This window comes from Schistocerca piceifrons, chromosome 10, assembly GCF_021461385.2.
Source record: "Schistocerca piceifrons isolate TAMUIC-IGC-003096 chromosome 10, iqSchPice1.1, whole genome shotgun sequence".
Taxonomy (NCBI): domain Eukaryota; kingdom Metazoa; phylum Arthropoda; class Insecta; order Orthoptera; family Acrididae; genus Schistocerca; species Schistocerca piceifrons.
The window spans coordinates 85094484-85116387 of record NC_060147.1 but is presented as its reverse complement, the minus strand read 5'-3'; the positions used below and the strand labels follow the sequence as shown (position 1 = coordinate 85116387).

At 45.8% G+C, this 21904-nt stretch overlaps 1 protein-coding gene across 1 annotated transcript in view; it reads right to left on the bottom strand.

Annotated features, from left to right (window-relative positions):
• Window positions 1-21427, bottom strand: part of LOC124718788 (probable cytochrome P450 304a1) — a 125287-nt gene extending 103860 nt beyond the window's left edge. The window contains exon 1 of the mRNA XM_047244396.1: window positions 21310-21427. Coding sequence (XP_047100352.1) covers window positions 21310-21406 — 97 coding nt within the window. The 5' untranslated portion in view covers window positions 21407-21427. The remainder of the gene's footprint in view (window positions 1-21309) is intronic.
• Window positions 21428-21904: the final 477 nt, after the last annotated feature.

Here is a 21904-nt window from a genome sequence, read left to right as displayed (position 1 = left end):
TGTACTGTTGTCCCAAGAATATTGCAACAAACAGTGTATTTCTATCGCTGCTCGTTTAGTTTTTATTGCCGTTTCAAATATACCGGTCATTTTTGAAACACCCTGTATCTCCAAACGAGCACATTGTGTTTGAAAGGTTATGATGGCGTAGAAATTTAGGACATTATTTCTCTTTCTTTTTAGTCATCTGACTGTGATTTTACATTGGCCTTAATCAAAAATAGACGACGGCCACTTACAGAAGAAGAACTTATACAACTTCTTAATTCATCTGAAATTGACGATCTATCCGATAATTGTAAATGTCGTGTGGCTAGGACCTCCCGTCGGGTAGACCGTTCGCCGGGTGCAAGTCTTTCGATTTGACGCCACTTCGGTGACTTGCGTGTCGATGGTGATGAAATGATGATGATTAGAACAACACAACACCTAATTCTTGAGGGGAGAAAATCTCCGACCCAGCCGGGAATCGAACCGGGCTCTTAGAATTGACATTCTGTCTCGCTGAGCACTCAGCTACCGGGGGCGGGCGATCTATCCGATGATACTGGCGATAATTTTGAACAAAAGGATAATGATGGAGGTAATGTTAGACGTTTCATATCATATGGTTTATTGAAAGCTAAGTAGCCTAGACGCAAAGCCCGCTAACTGCATGATACGTGACACTGAGATAATCACGAAACACTCGTTCCATCCAAACGACAATGCATTGGCAGCGAGAATGTTAGTGTTGCGTATGAATTTGTTACAGCGCAGCCAACCTAAAGCTCAATAAGAAAAATATCTGTTCTAATAGTAACACACTGAAAATCAGCTTTGAATGTCCAGATTGGTAAGTCTGATGTCTGTTCACGTGCTTTGCATCAGGACATGGCGAAGCGGCAGCCACGCCTATTGGGCATTTAGCGGGCTTTGCACCCGAAGACACCGAACACGATATTCGACAGCCATTGCCGACGATTTAACAGCCGGTTTTGCAACCTGAAACATATCCCATCATGCAGGCGCTGAAAACATTTATACGGCCGTGTGTCCACCTCAAAATCGACACAAAATGAATTTTTCAATGTCTATAAATTTCAGCAACAGCCGTATACTTTAACATATTTTATTTTATTCTGAAAGCAACCAGTTTCGGCAATTCATTGCGCTTTTATCCAAATAAACGAACTTATCGTATAGCGCTATAAAACACTGGATATAGTGAATTCCGACCGTTAAGCAAATGCTTCATTTGTGTAATTTATGTATTTCGGTGAAATAAAATCAAATAAAATACTTTGACTTTTAGACTTATTCTGCACCCACTTGAACACAATGCCCTCATTTGGTGACGCGTTGTATCTCTTTAAATGATGGGCACCTCGGAACGTTTTATACATCTGAAAAATCGTAATTTAATTCGAAGAACTGGATAGCACAGCCATGATTTTTTTCAGGAAAAAAATAATTCGTGGCCGAATACTTAGCATAAGTTAATTTAAGTAGTGTGTAAGTCTAGGGACCGATGACCACAGCGGTTTGGTCCCATAGGAACTTACCACAAAATAAAAAAAAATGTGGTAGCGCTATTACGTGTCCTCGTTTATACTCAGTGAGGCATCGATAACGGCGTCTTTGTCGCCTTAAGGGCGTTCTTCACTAACATCAAATGACCACACGTCGAATCGCAGAGGTAGCTAACGCTCACGACCATTATAGCGTGTGTTTAAAGTAAACCTCATTTGCATCTTTATAGTGGCGCTATTTAGACGTGATCTTTCAGATGCAGAAACATGCCTTCCAACTTTCGTTTATGTTATAAAACTCCTTCTTGGTAGTTAAAAAAAAAAAAAAAAAATACGTGAAAATGTGTGTGAATTCCTAAGGAACCAAACTACTGAGGTCATCGGTCCCTAGACTTACACACTACGTAAACTAACTAATGCTAAGAAACACACACACACACACACACACACACACACACACACACACCCATACCCATACCAGAGGGAGGACTCGAACCTCCGACGGGGGAACCGCGCGAACCGTGGCAAGGCCCCCTTGACCGCACGGCTACCTCGGGCGGCCAGCATCGAAAGGTTTCAATTGTGTTTCCATGTTTTTTTTCCAAACCCTGTATGACAGTAAAAAAAGAGTAGGAAAAATGCTCTGATAGCTTTACAGTGTGACTACGAAGAAAAATGCTAAATGTGAAATCGACTGATAGGATGGTGAATGGAAAGCACTTCTAAGATTAGATTAGATTAGATTAGATTAGTACTTTTTCCGTAGATCATGAATACGACACTTTGTAATGATGTGAAACGTGTCTATACAAGATATTACATTACACAAAATATTACATGACACTTAATACTTTTTTGTGGGGGTTGGGGAAATAATCCACTTACTATATCCAAAAATTGATCTAGTGAGTCGGAGTTGCCATTAAAAAATTCTTTTAATTTCCTTTTAAATGCTGTATGGCTATCTGTTAGACTTCTGATGCTATTAGGTAAGTGACCAAAGACTTTTGTGGCAGCTTAATTTACCCCCTTCTGAGACAAAGTTAGTGAGTAGTGAAGATCATACTTTCTCCTAGTGTTGCAGCTATGTACGCTGCTATTATTTTTGAATTTGTTCCGATTGCAATAACAAATTTCATAAGTGAATATATATATTGTGAGGCTACAGTGAAGATCTCTAGCTCTTTAAATGTCTGGAGAATGATCTTGAATGACCTCCAGCAATTATTCTGATCACACGCTTTTGTGCAATGAACACTCTTTTACTCAATGATGAGTTACCCCAGAATATGATGCCATACGAAAGCAGAGAATGAAAGTAGGCGTGGTAAGCTAATTTACTGAGCTGTATATCACCAAATTTTGCAATGACCCTAATAGCATAAGTCGCTGAACTCAAACGTTTCAGCAGATCTTCAGTGTTTTTTTTTTTCAGTTCAACCCCTCATTAATACATACACCTAGAAATTTTGAATATTCTACTTTAGCTACCGATTTCTGATCGAAGTCTATATTTATTAATGGAAAGGAAATAAACTAGTGGTAATGATAGGAACGAGGCAAATATCTCGTTTGTGGGACATAAACCGCGAATAAATTGCCTGCGACGAAGAGTGAGATGGAATGATTGTAGGGAAGACAGGGTGACGATGGCGACCACTTGGAATGCTGCATGACGTTAAAAATGTTAGACGTTAGCAGCGGGTAAGGGAAGAGACGCACACAGCAGATGAAAGTGGGGAGCGGCCGAGTCTCTACCCTGTCGTAACACAGGTACCCCAAACAAGAAATGTGTTGTTGTCAGGGATGTGAGACATGGGGGAATGTGAAACCCAGTGGTTTCAAAAGCGTGCGGCTGACACGCAATGTAAACAACGCGTTATGTGGTGTGACATTTACCGCCACTGACGTCACAGGCGGTAGCGCTGCTATCTGAGGTCGAGGTCTTCGACCGCAATGTAGTGCGAGTGAATAGGAAAAAATGTAATTCCGTGGTCAGGCTTTGAAGCCAACGCGATATCGGCCAGCTGCCTTGTCATCCCATGTCTTAATGAGTCGTTAGGGTGCGATATGAAGGGGCAAGGGGTTAGCGGACCGCTCTCTCGGCCGACGTTGGCTTCTAAGACGCTGGAGCAGCTATTTCTCTGTCTAGAAGCTCCCCAGTTGACGTCATGAGGGTTAGTGCTCCCAGTTCCAGCCGTCACAGCAAGAAAAACCTCCGTTCCCAGGAACGGAACCCGGGTCCTTCGCATAGCAGTCAGCTAGGCTGACAGGCGGCTCATACAGATGGAGCAAGTTACGTAAATTCGTTCCCATTCTAGCAGCAGCTTATCGTAGGTCTCTGAAGCATTGATCGAAAAAAGCGGCCTCTAGATTGTCAATAATATTGTGCAATTTTTTCCGGACACTCAATAACGTGTAGGGGTGAGATTGAAAGATTGTGTAGAAATATTGAGCCCGTGAAAAAGTATGAAATACACTGGGCGCTGGACTCGTCAACGCCTATATAAGACAAGTGTCTGACGCAGTTGTTAGGTCGTTTACTGCTGCTAAAATGACAGGTTATCAAGATTTAACTGGGTTTGAAGTGGTGTTATAGTCGACGCACAAGCGATGGGACACAACATCTCGGAGGTAGCGATGGAGTTGGGATTTTCCCGTACGACCATTTCACGAGTGTTCCGTGAATATCAGGAATCCGGTAAGACATCGTATCTCCGACATCAATGCGAACAGAAAAAGATCCTGCAAGAATGCGACCAACGACGACTGAAAAGAATCCTTCAACGTGACAGAAGTGCAACCCTTCGGCAAATTGCTGCAGATTTCAATGCTGGACCATCAGCGAGTGTCAGCTTGCAAAACTAAACATAATCGATATGAGCTTTCGGAGTGAAAGGCCCACTCGTTTGCCCTTGATGACTGCACGACACAAAGCTTAACGCCTAGCCTGGGCCCGTCATCACCGACATTGGACTGTTGATGACTGGGAACATGCTGCCTGGTCGGACGAGTCTCGTTTCGAATTGTATCGAGCGGATGGACGTGTACGCATATGGAGACAACCTCGTGAACCCATAGGCCATGCTTGTCAGCACGTGACTGTTCAGGCTGGTGGAGGCTCCGTAATGGTGTGGGGCGCGTGCAGTTGGAGTGATATGGGACCACTGACACGTCTAGATACGACTCTGACAGGTGACACGTACGTAAGCATCCTGTCTGATCACCTGCATCCGTTCATGTCCGTTGTCCATTCGGACGGACTTGGGCAATTCCAACAGGACAATGCGACACCCCACACGTCCAGAATTACTACAGAGTGACCCTAGGAACACTCTTCTGAGCTTAAACACTTCCGCTGGCCGCCAAACTCCCCATACATGAACTTTTTTGACCATATGTGATATGCCTTGCAATGTGCTGTTCAGAAGAGATCTCCACCCCATCGTACTCTTACAGATTTATGGTCAGCCCTGCAGGATTCATGATGTCAGTACTTTCCAGCACTACTTCAGACATTAGCCGAGTCCATGCCACGTCGTGTTGCGGCTCTTCTGCGTGCTCGCGGGGGCCCTACACAACATTAGGCAGGTGTACCAGTTTCTTTGTCTCTTCAGTGTATATTACGCTGCCTGGAAATAATGCGCTTCATGTGGACAGAATTGGCAATATCTTTTTCAGCTTCTCACGTGCTACAGTCTCCGCACATCTTTGAGTGCGTTGTTCGTGCCGGCCAGTGTGGTCGAGCGGTTCTAGACGCTTCAGTCCGGAACCGCGCGACTGCTACGGTCGCAGGTTCGAATCCTGCCTCGGGCATGGATGTGTGTGATGGTTCAAATGGCTCTGAGCACTATGGGACTCAACTGCTGTGGTCATCAGTCCCCTAGAACTTAGAACTACTTATACCTAACTAACCTAAGGACATCACACAGATCCATGCCCGAGGCAGGATTCGAACCAGCGACCGTAGCAGGAGCGCGGCTCCGGATTGGAGCGCCTAGAACCGCACGACCACCGCGGCCGGCTGTGTGTGATGTCCTTAGGTTAGTTAGGTTTAAGTAGTTCTAAGTTCTAGGGTACTGATGACCTCAGATGTTGTCCCATAGTGCTCCGAGCCATTTGAACCATTTTGCGTTGTTCGCTGTTGTTTTTGTGTTGAAAATTAGTTCCAATGGTTCTGAGCACTATGGGATTAACATCTGAGTCATCAGTCCCCTAGAACTTAGAACTACTTAAGCCTAACTAACCTAAGGTTCAAATGGTTCAAATGGCTCTGAGCACTATGGGACTTAACAGCTGTGGTCATCAGTCCCCTAGAACTTAGAACTACTTAAACCTAACTAACCTAAGGACATCACACGCATCCATGCCCGAGGCAGGATTCGAACCTGCGACCGTAGCAGTCCCGCGGTTCCGGACTGCGCGCCTAGAACCGCGAGACCACCGCGGCCGGCTAACTAACCTAAGGACTTCACACACATCCATGCCCGAGGCAGGATTCGAACCTGCGACCGTAGCGGTCGCGCGGTTCCAGACTGAAGCGCCTAGAACTGCTCGGCCACACCGGCCGGCTATGAGTTCCAAAAAATATCAAAGAGCGTACTTATTAGAGTGCATCTAAATGTATAAACCACGGTGGAATGCTAGGGCAGATGAGTAGGAAAACAGAGATGCTAAGTATGATTCACATGATTTGCTGCTCAAAAATATAGGGGATAGTACCCCACAGCCAGGAAGGAAGATACTTTTATTACGCAAAGTTATGAACAAAAGTGTGTACAGGGTGGAAAGAAACAGTCTAAAAGGCTTGTAAGGATATCACGGGATAGGCTGTGCTGAGAAACAACTATTACGAACAAAAAATTGATACGTTACGCCATTTCCGAGTTAATTAGCTTTGAAGTTATCGAATCAGGCTGTTGCCCGCGCAAATTAAGGCGGCGCGCCAGAAACGGTGTCATCAAATGTGTGTGATTTCCTAAAACCGAACAAGAGCAACGTAAAAACTGAAAATGTGACGTTAGTAAGGATCGAACCCGAGCCAGTCTAGTGCGCTGTCATCTACGCTTTGAGAACATCTGAACTAATTGTATCTGGCGGGCCGCTTGAATTTGCGCGCAACGGTTTGATTGGCTGACTTCAAGGCTATTTAACTCGGAAACTGTGCAACGTAAGGAATTTTTTTCTTAACAGTTATTGCTCATCACACCCTACCTTGCAACACCCTTACAAGCTTTTCAGACTTTTTCTGACCACCGTATACAGGGTGTTACAAAAAGGTACGGCCAAACTTTCAGGAAACATTCCTCACACACAAAGAAAGAAAATATGTTATGTGGACATGTGTCCGGAAACGCTTACTTTCCATGTTAGGGGTCATTTTATTACTTCTCTTCAAATCACATTAATCATGGAAAGGAAACACACAGCAACAGAACGTACCAGCGTGACTTCAAACACTTTGTTATAGGAAATGTTCAAAATGTCCTCCGTTAGCGAGGATACATGCATCCACCCTCCGTCGCATGGAATCCCTGATGCGCTGATGCAGCCCTGGAGAATGGCGTATTGTATCACAGCCGTCCACAATACTAGCACGAAGAGTCTCTACATTTGGTACCGGGGTTGCGTAGACAAGAGCTTTCAAATACCCCCATAAATGAATGTCAAGAGGGTTGAGGTCAGGAGAGCGTGGAGGCCACGGAATTGGTCCGCCTCTACCAATCCATCGGTCACCGAATCTGTTGTTGAGAAGCGTACGAACACTTCGACTGAAATGTGCAGGAGCTCCATCGTGCATGAACCACATATTGTGTCGTACTTGTAAAGGCACATGTTCTAGCAGCACAGGTAGAGTATCCCGTATGAAATCGTGATAACGTGCTCCATTGAGCGTGGGTGGAAGAACATGGGGCCCAATCAAGACATCACCAACAATTCCTGCCCAAACGTTCACAGAAAACCTGTGTTGATGACGTGAATGCACAATTGCGTGCGGATTCTCGTCAGCCCACACATGTCGATTATGAAAATTTACAATTTGATCACGTTGGAATGAAGCTTCATCCGTAAAGAGAACATTTGCACTGAAATGAAGATTGACACATTGTTGGATGATGCCGGCCGGTGTGGCCGTGCGGTTAAAGGCGCTTCAGTCTGGAACCGCGTGACCGCTACGGTCGCAGGTTCGAATCCTGCCTCGGGCATGGATGTGTGTGATGTCCTTAGGTTAGTTAGGTTTCATTAGTTCTAAGTTCTAGGCCACTGATGACCTCAGAAGTTAAGTCGCATAGTGCTCAGAGCCATTTGAACATTGTTGGATGAACCATTCGCAGAAGTGTACCCGTGGAGGCCAGTTAGCTGCTGATAGTGCCTGCACACGCTGTACATGGCACAGAAACAACTGGTTCTCCCGTAGCACTCTCCATATAGTGACGTGGTCAACGTTACCTTGTACAGCAGCAACTTCTCTGACGCTGACATTAGGGTTATCGTCAACTGCACGAAGAATTGCCTCGTCCATTGCAGGTGTCCTCGTCGTTCTAGGTCTTCCCCAGTTGCGAGTCATAGGCTGGAATGTTCCGTGCTCCCTAGGACGCCGATCAATTGCTTCGAACGTCTTCCTGTCGGGACACCTTCGTTCTGGAAATCTGTCTCGTTACAAACGTTCCGCGCCACGGCTATTGCCCCGTGCTAATCCATACATCAAATGGGCATCTGCCAACTCCGCATTTGTAAACATTGCACTGACTGCAAAACCACGTTCGTGATGAACACTAACCTGTTGATGCTACGTAGTGATGTGCTTGATGCTAGTACTGTAGAGCAATGAGTCGCATATCAACACAAGCACCGAAGTCAACATTTCCTTCCTTCAATTGGGCCAACTGGCGGTCAATCGAGGAAGTACAGTACATACTGACGAAACTAAAATGAGCTCTAACATGGAAATTAAGCGTTTCCGGACACATGTCCACATAACATCTTTTCTTTGTTTGTGTGTGAGGAATGTTTCCTGAAAGTTTGGCCGTACCTTTTTGTAACACCCTGTATAGACAATTCTGTGTGTGCATACATTACTTACCCGAATATAATGCTTTGATGCAATTATTATTGCGTGACACGTTCACGCAACTACGACTCATATACTTTGACGTCAAACTGAACTCGTCAGTTTCAAATCTTCGAATGAATTGCCTGTAGCACGGCATCGTAGACAAGATAGACTGAAGAGCCGAGGAAACTGATACACCTGCCTAATATCATGTAGGCCCCCCGCGAGCACACAGAAGTGCCGTAGCACGATGTGACATGGACTCTACTGATATATGAAGTAGTGCTGGGGGGAACTGACATCATGAATATTGCAGGGCTATCCATTAATACGTAAGAGTACAAGGGGCGGAGATCTCTTCTGAAGAACACGTTCCAAGGTGCCCCAGATATGCTCAATAATGTTCAGGTATCGAGTTTGGTGGCCAGCGGAAATGTTTAAACTCAGAAGAGTGCACCTGGAGGGACTCTGTAGCAATTCTGGACGTGTGGGGTGTCACACTGTTGTGCTAGAATTGCACAATGGACATGAATAGATGCAGGAGATCAGACAGGATGCTTACGTACGTGTCACCTGCCAGTGTCGTATCTAGACGTGTCAGTGGTCCCATATCACTCCAACTGCACACTCCCCACACCGTTATCAATCAGCTTGAACAGTCCGTCCTGACATGCAGGGTCCATGGTTCATGACGTTATCTCCATTCCCGTACACGTCGATCCACTCTATACAACTTGAAACGACACTCGTCCGACCAGGCAACATGTTTCCAGCCATCAACAGTCCAATGTCGGTGTTGACGGACCCAGGCCAGGCGTAAAGTTTTGTGTCGTGCAGTCATCAAGGGTACACGAGTGGGCCTTCGGCTCTGAAAGTCCATATCGATCATGTTTCGGTGAATGGTTCGCACGCTGGCACTTGTTGATGATCCAGCATTGAAATCTGCAGCATTTTGCGGAAGAGTTGCACTTCTGTCACGTTGAACGATTTTCTTCAGTCGTCGTTGGTCCCGTTCTTGCAGGATCTTTTTCCGTCCGCAGCGACGTTGCGGATTTGATGTTTTACCGGATTCCTGATGTTCACAGTGCACTCGTGAAATGGTTGAACGGGAAAATCCCCACTTCATCACCACTTCCGAGATGCCGTATCCCATCGCTCGTGTGCCGACCATAGCACCACCTTCAGACTCACTTAAATCTTGACAACCTGCCAGTGTAGCAGTAGTAACCGATTTAACAACTGTGCGATACACTTGTTTCCTGTTTACATATCTCTTTATCTGAATACCCATGCCTATTCCAGTTTCTTTGGCACTTCAGTGAAGTTTAAGCGCTGCCTTGATCGAATTACGCCTCTCATTGTAGTATTTTCTTTTTTGATCATAAGGATACGGGCGCCCTCAGAAATTAATGCAGCCGGCGGGTATGGTGCGAAGGAACGGAAAGACTCTAAAATTACCATTTTTTATTTTTCTATAAATGAATTGGTCAGTTTCGAGAGAGTCATTGTCAGAAGGACCAAACTTTTACTGGCGACGCAAAAAAGTTATTATATCCCAGAAAATTTATGGTTAACCACTTAGCATTTATTTTAGGTAGGTTACTTTGATAAAACCAACAAACAAACGTAAGTTATTCTGTAACTGCTAAAGTCAGAGTACTGTCTCACTGCGGGTACACACGCAGCGTTAAATTTCGCTAAACGAGAGGTTTAGCAGAGTCATGGGGAATGATTTCTAGTGGTGTACGAGTAGGAGAATTTTGTAATTTAGTGACTCGTCAGTCGTGTGATAACTGGCGGAATGTTTGTGTGCTTAAGCAAGCAGTATTAATTTGCATTTATCTGTTGTTTATTAATACGCTCTGCAGTTATAATTATGATGACACGATGCCAGTACATTACGTCACTTCTCTCTCTCTCTATCTGAGGCAGCTACTGCAGGTCATCCCAGATATTGCTAGAACAAGTAAATAACATGCAATTCATAATTGGCGGTGATTAGATGGATGTTCTGTTGGCGCAACGTTCATTTGAGAGCTGTATTCAAACCAGTACCTATTTTCCAGCATGCACAAATTGCTGTGCCTTCTAAACGATCTGCGGACAAAATGTAAAGTTTCTGTAGTTTCATGTTGTGTAAATGGAATAGAATGGGACTGGGGCTGTCACTACAGGTGTTGAGAATCCACGTCTACAGAAAAGCTTTGGAAACCTACGAAAGACAGTTGAAATTAGTGCTCCTTGTAATAGCACAGACGTTTAGGTGGAGTGGCCTGTAGATGAGGTACCGAAACTGGTACTTAAATGAAATAATTCATAAAATTACGACTGTAGGTATTATTTTATTCAAGACGTAAGTTGGAAAGCGTGCTACAAACAGCGTGCAGAATGGCCTGTAGGTGACAGCATAGTGCAGATGCACACATAACGTTGCAGTGTCAGTATAAAGATGGCCGCCCCACTTGCGGCTTGGACCAGGGAAGAGCAGCGTTCTGTTATTCGGTTCTTGCGTAGTGAAGGTGTGAAACCTATTGAAATTCATCGACGAATGGAGGTTCAGTACGGTGATGCATGTTTGTCACAGCAGCAAGTCTAGGAATGGGGTAGGAAGTTCGCAAATGGTGTGACTTCAGTGGAAGATGCTCCTCGTCCAGGTCAGGGACAACGAGTTGCGACTCCACAGAACAATGCAGCACTTGAAGCCATAGTGAAGGAAAACAACCGAGTGACACTGAATGACATTGCAGCATGTTTACAGATTAGTCATGGGCCAGCACACCACATTGTGCATGATGTGCTCCAGTTTCACAAAGTGTCTGCAAGATGGGTGCCACGGCAACTGACTCCTGAAATGAGAGAACGACGAGTTGATGCTTGTGAAGAACTTCTTCGGCGCTTTGAACGAGAAGGTGATGGTATCCTTGGAAGAATCGTTACTGGGGGCGAAACCTGGGTTCAGTTCCAACAACCGGAAACGAAGAGAGCGAGCAAGGAATGGCGCCATTTCTCATCACCAAAACCAAAGAAGTTTCGAACAGAACCATCAGCAGGGAAGGTTATGCTGACTCTCTTTTGGGACGATAAAGGCGTCATTTTGGAGCATTACATGCCTAGAGGGACCACAGTCACCAGTGCATCATACACAGACCTCCTGCGCCCTGAAATCAAATCAAAGCGACGTGGATTGCTGTCAGCAGGTGTCCTTTTGCAACTGACAATGCAAGGCCCCCCAGTGCCCGTACAACAGCTGCAACACTCACAGACCTGCATTCTGTGAGTCTTCCTCATCCACCATACTCACCATACTTTGCCCCAAGTGATTTCCGTATGTTTGGACCACACAAAGGCGCAATGGGAGGAAAGAAGTTCCGTTCTGATGAAGAGGTACGGCACGCGGTGAATGAGTGGGTGCGCAGACTACCAAAAGAATTTTTTTCAAAAGGAATTTATGCACTTTGTAAGCGATGGAGGACTTGTTATGAAGGGGGGGGGGGGGGGAGGTTTATGTTGACAAGTGATACAGCTTTGTACTACATCTGCAAAATAAATAATATTTAAAAAAAATATTTACGGTTTTCATTTGATTCCGCCGAGCGGTTCTAGGCGCTACGGCCGCAGGTTCGAATCCTGCCTCGGGCATGGATGTGTGTGATGTCCTTAGGTTAGTTAGGTTTCAGTAGATCTAAGTTCTAGGGGACTGATGACCACAGATGTTAAGTCCCATAGTGGAGCCATTTTTTTCATTTGACTCACCCTCGTATTTTTGAAAGACAAGGGATGCACAGCTAGCAAATTAGGGCGCTAGCCCATTTCACCGTTGCTGTGAGGAATCGTCTGAGAGCTGCCTTCGGGAACAGACGGGTCGATCGAGGTGGCCCTGTGGTCTGGCCATCCAGGTCAGTTGGCCTCACGTGTCTGGATTTCTTCCTCTTTAGGCGTATCAAGCGGCTGGTGTATGAAACTGTTGTTAAAACAGAAGAAGACGTCGTCGCTAGAACTGCAGTCGCTGCTGGTACCATTGCGGACCTGCCAAGAACTTTCGAACAGAGACGACGTACCGGGTGCATAAGGCCAAAGGTGTGCATTCGAGTAGTTAGTGGGAATACCATTGCTGTAATTAGCGTGCTAGACTACCTTCTGTGTTCCTAGTATCAGAAACTGCCGTATGTACCATAACTACATACAGTGATCAGCCAAAACGTTGTGGCCACTGCTCACCGCGTCGTTGGATGTAGCCTTGGCAGACACCAACTATCACCCTGGGGAAGACATGGGCTGCAGATGAGGAAATCCGTTAAGATAAGCGACTTTGACAAAGGGCAGATTACACTACTGGCCATTAAAATTGCTACACCACGAAGATGTCGTGCTACAGACGCGTAATTTAAGCGGCAGGAAGAAGATGCTGTGATATGCAAATGATTAGCTTTTTAGAGCATTCACACAAGGTTGGCGCCGGTGGCGACACCTACAACGTGCTGGCATGAGGAAAGTTTCCAACCGATTTCTCATACTCAAACAGCAGTTGACCGGCGTTGCCTGATGAAACATTGTTGTGATGCCTCGTGTAAGGAAGAGAAATGCGTACCATCACGTTTCCGACTTTGAAAAAGGTCGGATTGTAGCCTATCGCGATTGCGGTTTATCGTATCGCGACATTGCTGCTCGCGTTGGTCGAGATCCAATGACTGTTAGCAGAATAAGGAATCGGTGGGTTCAGGAGGGTAATACATAACGCCGTGCTGGATCCCAAGACTAGCAGTCGAGATGACAGGCATCTTATCCGCATGGCTGTAACGGATCGTGCAGCCACGTCTCGATCCCTGAGTCAACAGAGGGGGACGTTTGCAAGACAACAACCATCTGCACGAAAAGTTCGATGACGTTTGCAGGAGCATGGACTATCAGCTCGGAGACCTTGGCTGCGATTACCCTTCACTCTGCGTCGCAGACAGGAGCGCCTGCGATGGTGTACTCAACGACGAACGTGGGCGCACGAATAGCAAAACGTCATTTTTTCGGATGAATCGAGGTTCTGTTTAAAGTATCACGATGGTCGCCTCCGTGTTTGGAGACATCGCGGTGAACGCACATTGGAAGCGTGTATTCGTCATCGCCATACTGGCGTATCACCCGGCGTGATGGTATGGGGTGCCATTGGTTACACGTCTCGGTCACCTCTTGTTCGCATTGACGGCACTTTGAACAGTGGACGTTACATTTCATATGTGTTACGACCCGTGCTTCTACCCTTCATTCGATCCCTGCGAAACCCTACATTTCAGCAGGATAATGCACGACCGCATGTTGCAGGTCCTGTACGGGCCTTTCTGGATACAGAAAATGTTCGACTGCTGCCCTGGCCAGCACATTCTCCAGATCTCTCACCAATTGAAAACGTCTGGTCAATGGTGGCCGAGCAACTGGCTCGTCACAATACGCCAATCAATACTCTTGAAGAACTGTGGTATCGTGTTGAAGCTGCTTGGGCAGCTGTACCTGTACACGCCATCCAAGCTCTGACTCAATGCAGGCGTATCGCCGTTATTACGGCCATAGATGGTTGTTCTGGGTACTGATTTCTCAGGATCTATGCACCCAAATTGCGTGAAAATGTGTTCACATGTCAGTTCTAGTATAATATATTTGTCCAATGAATACCCGTTTACCATATGTATATCTTCTTCGTGTAGCAATTTAATTGGCCAGTAGTGTATGGGACCACACTGCTGAGGTCCCTAGGCTTACACACTATTTAATCTAACTCAAACTAACTTACGCTAAGAACAACACACACACACGCATGCCCGAGGCAGGATTCGAACCTGCGACCGTAGCAGTCGCATCTTATCCGCATCCGCATGGCTGTAACGGATCGTGCTGCCACGTCTCGACCCTGAGTCAGCAGATGGGGACGTTTGCAAGACAACAACCATCTGCACGAATTGTTCGACGACGCTTGCAGCAGCACGGACTATCAGCTCGGAGACCGTGGCTGCGGTTACCCTTAACGCTGCACACATTTTCAGCTGTCCCCGTCAAGATATGTCAACAACACCTGTCGGCAGCTGAGGGTTTCAATTAATTATCATTTATTGTAGAGAAGCTGCACGGTCATCAATGGTATCCGAGAACAGTTACTATCTTCATATACAGTTAAATGGCTACCCGGCCTTTGACCTTCGTCTGTGCGAGTGCTCACAGGTTGCCCGAACTCTTACGGGAATCGTCAACTTAAGTGAGCGCGAGTAACGAGTGGATGGGCAAAGTATCTATTAGGAACATTACGTATGTAGATTGTGAACAGGTGGGAATGTGGGTTTCACGGGAAGCGTGCAAGGGATAAGTCTCTGCAGTCGCGCTATTCATCTGTGTGCTCGGTGGCTCAGATGGATAGTGCGTCTGCCATGTAAGCAGGAGATCCCGGTATCGAGTCCCGGTCGGGGGACACCTTTTTATCTGTCCCCGTCAAGATATGTCAACAACACCTGTCGGCATCTGAGTGTTTCAATTAATTATCATTTATACTCTGATTATCCAAAACCTGCTTAATAGCGTGTTGGTCCACTTTTGGAACGCAATAAAGCAGCATTTCTGCGTGGCATGGATTCGACAAGTCCTTCGTATGTTTATGGAATTATAGGGCACGACATATCTACGCACAGGTCACGAAATTTTCGTAAATTGCAGATTGGGAGATTGTCGGCCTGCAGTTGGCGCCCGATAACTTCCCAGATGTGTTCCATCGGATTCAGATCAACCGAATCAACGTCAATTAACAACCATGTTTCTCAAATCACTTTAGTACGGTTCTGACCTTCTGACACAGATACTTATCCAGCTGGAAGATGTCATCGCCATCGGGGGAGACATCAAGCATGTAGGGAGTCAGATGTGGGTTGCAATAATGTTCACCCAGTTCGTGATCCAGCGATTCTCCCTTTGGGCAGCAGGAACGATTCATTGACAAGAAAAAGCGGGTAGCGTTTCAATTAGTAATCAAAACGTCCCTCGTTCCGTGCCATTGCTTTATTTTGAATAAAAGTCATTACCAATAGTGGTTAAAGACCTCCGGTATAAGAAATCCCCATCCTCCTGCCAATGGGCTTGTCAAAAAGGGCGATAAAGCGGACAGAAATTCATCGCATCTTCTTGCTCTTAGGGTGGGAAACTACCTCTAAGGCGCAACAATCAGCAATGATCAACGGCATGAAGATGCAGAAGGCAAAGGACACTACATTAAAGACGCATAATGTCATGATGGCAAAACTTTCGGATCCAATATCTGTCACCTTGTACATGTATCACTTTTGTCAAAGTAGACCACATGTAGTACGCACAAGTGCACATCTCTTCCTGTAAAATGTATTTAATGTCCTGCTGAGAGAAATACATGTATCATGATAAGTAGTGCATCATTTGAGATAACACATAAGTAAAATGTATTTCGCACTACACTTAGTCGCGGGTGGCGTTGCATGAATACATCAGCGTGTGCTAAAGAAGTATCACATGCGTTGTTTTTGCCATCAGTAGGCACGTCTGAACAAACCGATCTCAATTTTACTAAAGATATGTCTGCAGTTTTTATAAGATATAGTATCTGATTTATCGATTTCATCTGCATCTGTAAAGCAAAGCACAATCAGCTCTCTGATCCACCTGTCAAAATCAGATTTGCTCTAGACCTGAAATGACGAACTAGAGCAGTTTAGAAGTAGCTACCCTCGGCTTGATGAAGCAAATTAAGTCACTTAACAAAAGCAAGTCTTCCAGTCCAAACTGTGTACCAGTCATGCTCCTTCCGAAGAGTGCTGATGCAACAGCTTTCTAGTAGTTAGACACAACTTCTCGCTCGACAAAACAACCGTACCTAAAGACCCAAAAGTTCGACAAGTGCCACCTAATTACAAGAAACATAATAGAAGTAATCCACCGAATTATACACCTGTGTCCCTGACATCTATTTACAATAGCATGAAATACCACGAAAAAGAGCGATATGTTGAAACATAGGAGCACGGATTCAGAAAATATTGCCCTTGTACATGGTTCGAATAGTGGAAATTAATCCTGAACAATAAAAAAGAGTGAAATCCTACACATAAAAAGCCGATAAATTACACAAACCTAAAGACAGTCGATACAGCTAAATAGCTACGGATTACAATTACAAACAACTTAATCTGGAAACTATCACATTGAAAATGTTGTGGAGAAGGAGACTGAAAGACTTTTACTGGCAGAGCAGTTAGAAAATTCAATTATGTCCCCTAAACACAGTGCCAACACTGTGTTTTTCCACTCTCTTCTAGACTATTACTGCTCGGTGTAGGATCCTTAGCACATAGCATTGTCAGAGGACATCGAAAAAGTGGAGAGAGTGGCAGCTCGTTTTGTATTATCACGAAATAGGGGAGGGAGTGTCACAGACAAGATAAGCGAGTTGGAATGGGAACCATTAAAACAAAGGCGTTTTCGTTGCTGCGAGATCTTTTTCCGAAATTCCAATCAGCCAACTTTCTCCTTTGAATGCGAAAATTTTTTATTGGCTCTCACCTACAAAGGAAACATTTCCATCGTAATAAAATAACAGAAGTCAGAGTTTGCACGGAAAGATTTAAGTGGTAATTTCTGCTGCTGTTGGGGAGCTGAAACAGTCGAAGTGTTTGAATAGAGCCTCCATCAAACATTTAACTATTAATTGCAGTACTCGTGAAAATGTAGATATAGATATGGAACTTCAGATGTTTTTGACACTGCTTTTGAAACACATTTTGTTCTTCTCCAGAAATCTGAAACATTCGATGTAATGCGATAGCCGTCCGCTGTGGTCGAGCGGTTCTAGGCGCTTCAGTCCGGAATCGCGGTGCTACTACGGTCGCAGGTTCGAATCCTGCCTCGGGCATGGATTTGTGTACTGTCCTTAGGTTAGTTAGGTCTAAGTAGTTCTAAGTTCTAGGGGACTTATGACCTCAGATGTTAAGTCCCATAGTGCTTAGAGCCATTTGAACCATTTTGTAATGCGATAGTGCAATGCCTGTGTTATTCTGATTACGATACAAAGTTCCGTTGGACATGCATACGAATATCAAATGAATTCGCAATTGCGAATAAGGACTACCATCAGCTGTATAATGGAATGGTGACAATGAAAATTTGTGCCAGACTGGGATTCGAACCCGGATTTCCCGCTCATCGCGAGCGGTCGCCTTACCATTAGGCTATCCGTGCACGATTCACGACCAGACCCAAACTTCCATATGATGATGATGATGTTTTGGTTTGTGGGGCGTTCAACCGCGCGGTTATCAGCGCCCGTACAAACTCCCAACCTTTGCCCAGTCCAGACTCGCCACTTTCATGAATGAAGATGAAATGAAGAGGACAACACAAACATCCAGTCATCTCGAGGCGGGTGAAAATCCCTGACCCCGCCGGGAATTGAACCCGGGACCCCGTGCTCGTGAAGCGAGAACGTGACCGCGAGACCAAACTTTCATATGTTGTCAACGATGCGTCTACGGCCTGTATTCGTACATCCATTATGTATATTCCCGTACAGGTCAGACGTTCATTTGGAAGTCGCTTGCCCGGAATCGGCAGATAAATGCGAGATCGCATGCATGTATGTCCTAAGGAACTTTGCATCGTAATCAGAATAACGCAGGCACTGCAATATCGTATTTATCTGCCAATACTGGGCAAGGGACTTTCAAGTACAACGTCTGTCCTACCTAATGGATGTTCGAGTAGCCGCGCGGGGTAGCAGCGCGTTGTGAGGCGCCTTGCCACGGTTCGCGCGGCTCCCCCCTCCCCCCCTTCCCCCCCCCCCTCCGCCCCTCGTCAGAGGTTCGTGCCCTCCCTCTGGCATGCGTGTGTGTGTTGTTCTTAGTGTAAGTTAGTTTAAGTTAGATTAAGTAGTGTGTAAGTTCAAAATGGTTCAAATGGCTCTGAACGCTATGGGACTTAACATCTGAGGTCATCGGTCCCCTAGTCTTAGACCTACTTAAACCTAACAAAACTAAGTACATCACACACATCCATACCCGAGGCACCGAGCGAGGTGGCGCAGTGGATAGCACTCTGGACTCGCATTCGGGAGAATGGCGGTTCAATCCCGCGTACGGCCATCCTGATTTACGTTTTCCGTGATTTCCCTAAATCGCTCCATGCAAATGCTGGAGTGGTTCCTTTGAAACGGCACGGCCGACTTCCTTCCCCGTCGTTCCCTAACCCGACGAGACCGATGACGTCGATGTCTGGTCTCCTTCCCCAAAAACAACCCATGGCCGAGGCAGGATAAGAACCTGCGACCGTAGCAGCACCCAGGTTCCTGACTGAAGCGCCTAGAACTGCTCGGCCACAACGGCCGGCAGTGTGTAGGCCTAGGGACCGATGACCTCAGCAGCTTGGTCCCATAGGAACTTACCACAAAATAAAAAAAAAGAAGTACGAGTACAGGTTGTGGTGGACGCATGGTTGACGACAGGTTGAAGTTTGGGCGTGGCTGTGAGTTACCAAATGGTAAGGCGACAGCTCGCGATAAGCGGGAAATATGGGATCGAGATCTGGTCCGACACAAGTATTTATCGTCGTCATTCCATTCTATAGCTGATAGTAGTCCTTATTCGCAACTGCGATTTCATTTGATGTAATCTGATGTAATGTGTGGGCGGAAAATCGGAAAATATTTTCGTCTGCCTTCTAGTGACAATTGCTGGCCAAAGTGCTGTTGACCGAGCGAGGTGGCGCAGTGGTTAGACACTGGACTCGCATTCGGGAGGACGACGGTTCAATCCCGCGTCCGGCCATCCTGATTTAGGTTTTCCATGATTTCCCTAAATCGCTCCAGGCAAATGCCGGGATGGTTCCTTTCAAAGGGCACGGCCGACTTCCTTCCCCGTCCTTCCCTAATCCGATGAGACCGATGACCTCGCTGTCTGGTCTCCCTCCCCAAACCAACCAACCAACCAAAGTGCTGTTGTTAGGTACGGATAGATATCCGAGGATCATTGTCCGGCCATTCAGACAGTTGTAGTTAGGTATCCTGTTAGGCATAGATCACTGCCTGTTGCTGTCGCTTGCAACTTTCTGAAAGCCAGTTCATACTTTTCGTAACGTCACGTCAAAACATTCCACAATGCATTTCAAATGGCGCCATTCACATAGGCCGTCAACGCACTGCGCCGTCACATCAAGAAAGTTTTGTCGGTGTCGGCGTCTCACCTATTTTCGACGCAACTCATATTTTAGTAGTGGATGTTGTGTTTTTCTGTATTCGTAATCTTAATTTATTATGTACTTCGTATTCTGTGGATAATTGCAAAATTTTTCATAGCGGCTTCGATATTTTTCCATTGAATGTTCTTCTGTAAGCGAAGTCAGATATGTGAAAGCGAAAAATTATTTAGGTTTTACAATAGCAGAACTGGTGCCAACCTGCACTGTGCATAAGTAAGAACTCAAGATGAGCAATTTTCTTTACACAACATTTTAAGTGAAGAATTCAGCTGTAGCGAAGGAGAAAATACGATTGTTTATGACGTTATTGGTTACTTAAAGTGAGCCGGCCGAAGTGGCCGTGCGGTTCTAGACGCTGCAGTATGGAACCGCGAGACCGCTACGGTCGCAGGTTCGAATCCTGCCTCGGGCATGGATGTGCGTGATGTCCTTAGGCTAGTTAGGTTTAACTATTTCTACGTTCTAGGGGACTAATGACCTCAGAAGTTGAGTCCCATAGTGCTCAGAGCCATTTGAACCATTTGAACTTAAGGTGAAAACATAGCTGATAAGGTAAACAGGCTCTATTTATTTCTCTATAAATATTGTTTGATGTGTATGTATGGTTTTTTTTTTGTTAGCAAATAAATGTCGATATTTTGGAATATTGTTTCATTTCCCAGCACTTCTCTACACGAAATGTCCGCCCCGATAGCTAAGTGGTCAGCGTGAAGGATTGCCGTCTTACGGACCCGGGTTCGATTCCCGGCTGGGTCGGGAATTTTCTCCGCTCAGGGACTGGGTGTTGTGCTGCCTTCATCATCATTTCATCTCCATTCGGCGCGCAGGTCGCCCATTGTGGAGTCGAATGAAATAAGTCCCGCACCAAGGTGGCCGGACCTGCCCCGCAAGGTGCCTCCCGGCCAATGACGCCAAACGCTCGTTTCCATTTACACCACTCGAAATTGATCAAGAACATACGTTATGAAGTTTGTTTTCGGCATTAATAAACTCTATAGTTGTTAGTTCCTCAATTCCTATACTATACTTCTGCTTTTTGCATCGCGGATGGTATCTCATAACCTCACTTTCACTGTCAGGTATTTTGCTTAAGCGAATTGACATGTCTGGTATGAATACATCCTGGCATAGCCGTTCTCTCACGTCAAGGTCCGTTGAGATCTAGTGTAAAGCTTCACAAACTATTCTTCTGGCAGAACAATTTGAGGATCCTAATACTTTATTGGAGCATCTTGTTTATTTTGACAGTTAATAATTTTTTTTAAAAAATGAGAAGAATTCGCTCTTTTCAGTGATTACTTCTATTTTAAATCATAACTAATAACACAGAAATCATAAAAGAATTTTTAAAAGTAATTAATATCGTCAAAATGTAAAAAAAAATACAATTTTATTTATAGTTTTTCGCAGAGCACTTATTCATTTCCTGTGTATCACCATTGCTTCGCGGAGCATAATTTTGGAAACGAAGGTCGATTGTGAATCGGCTACGCGACTCACCTGGCGGGAAGTTGTCAGGCCTGGAGAATACGACGAGCATCATGTAGAGCAGCAGGCCCACGGCCAGGGCTGCCAACAGAACCCCGACGAGAGCCATGGTGAGCTTTCGGTGGCGCAGTGCGAGCGGCTCTGGCTGCCCTCGCCGCGCGCGGAGCTCTTTAGGGGATTCCCCCACCACCACCTCCCGCCCCCACCAGCAACCGGGACAGGGGCTGCGTCCCCTACTCGGCTGTTCTACGTAACTGGGATCTGCGCTGTGATAAGCGGCGCCTTCTGTTACGATCGGAAACATCCGAAGCCTCCTTTGCAGCGGGGTATTCGCAGAGGTTGCACCAGTGTTCGCTACCATTTGCTTGTACATATGAACACGAGCTTGCACTGGGAGGGAATGCAGACAGAACTTCGATATTCAGAGAGTATTAATGGCTCTGAGCACTATGGGACTTAACACCTATGGTCATCAGTCCCATAGAACTTAGAACTACTTAAACCTAACTAACCTAAGGACATCACACAACACCCAGTCATCACGAGGCAGAGAAAATCCCTGACCCCGCCGGGAATCGGACCCGGGAACCCGGGCGCGGGAAGCGAG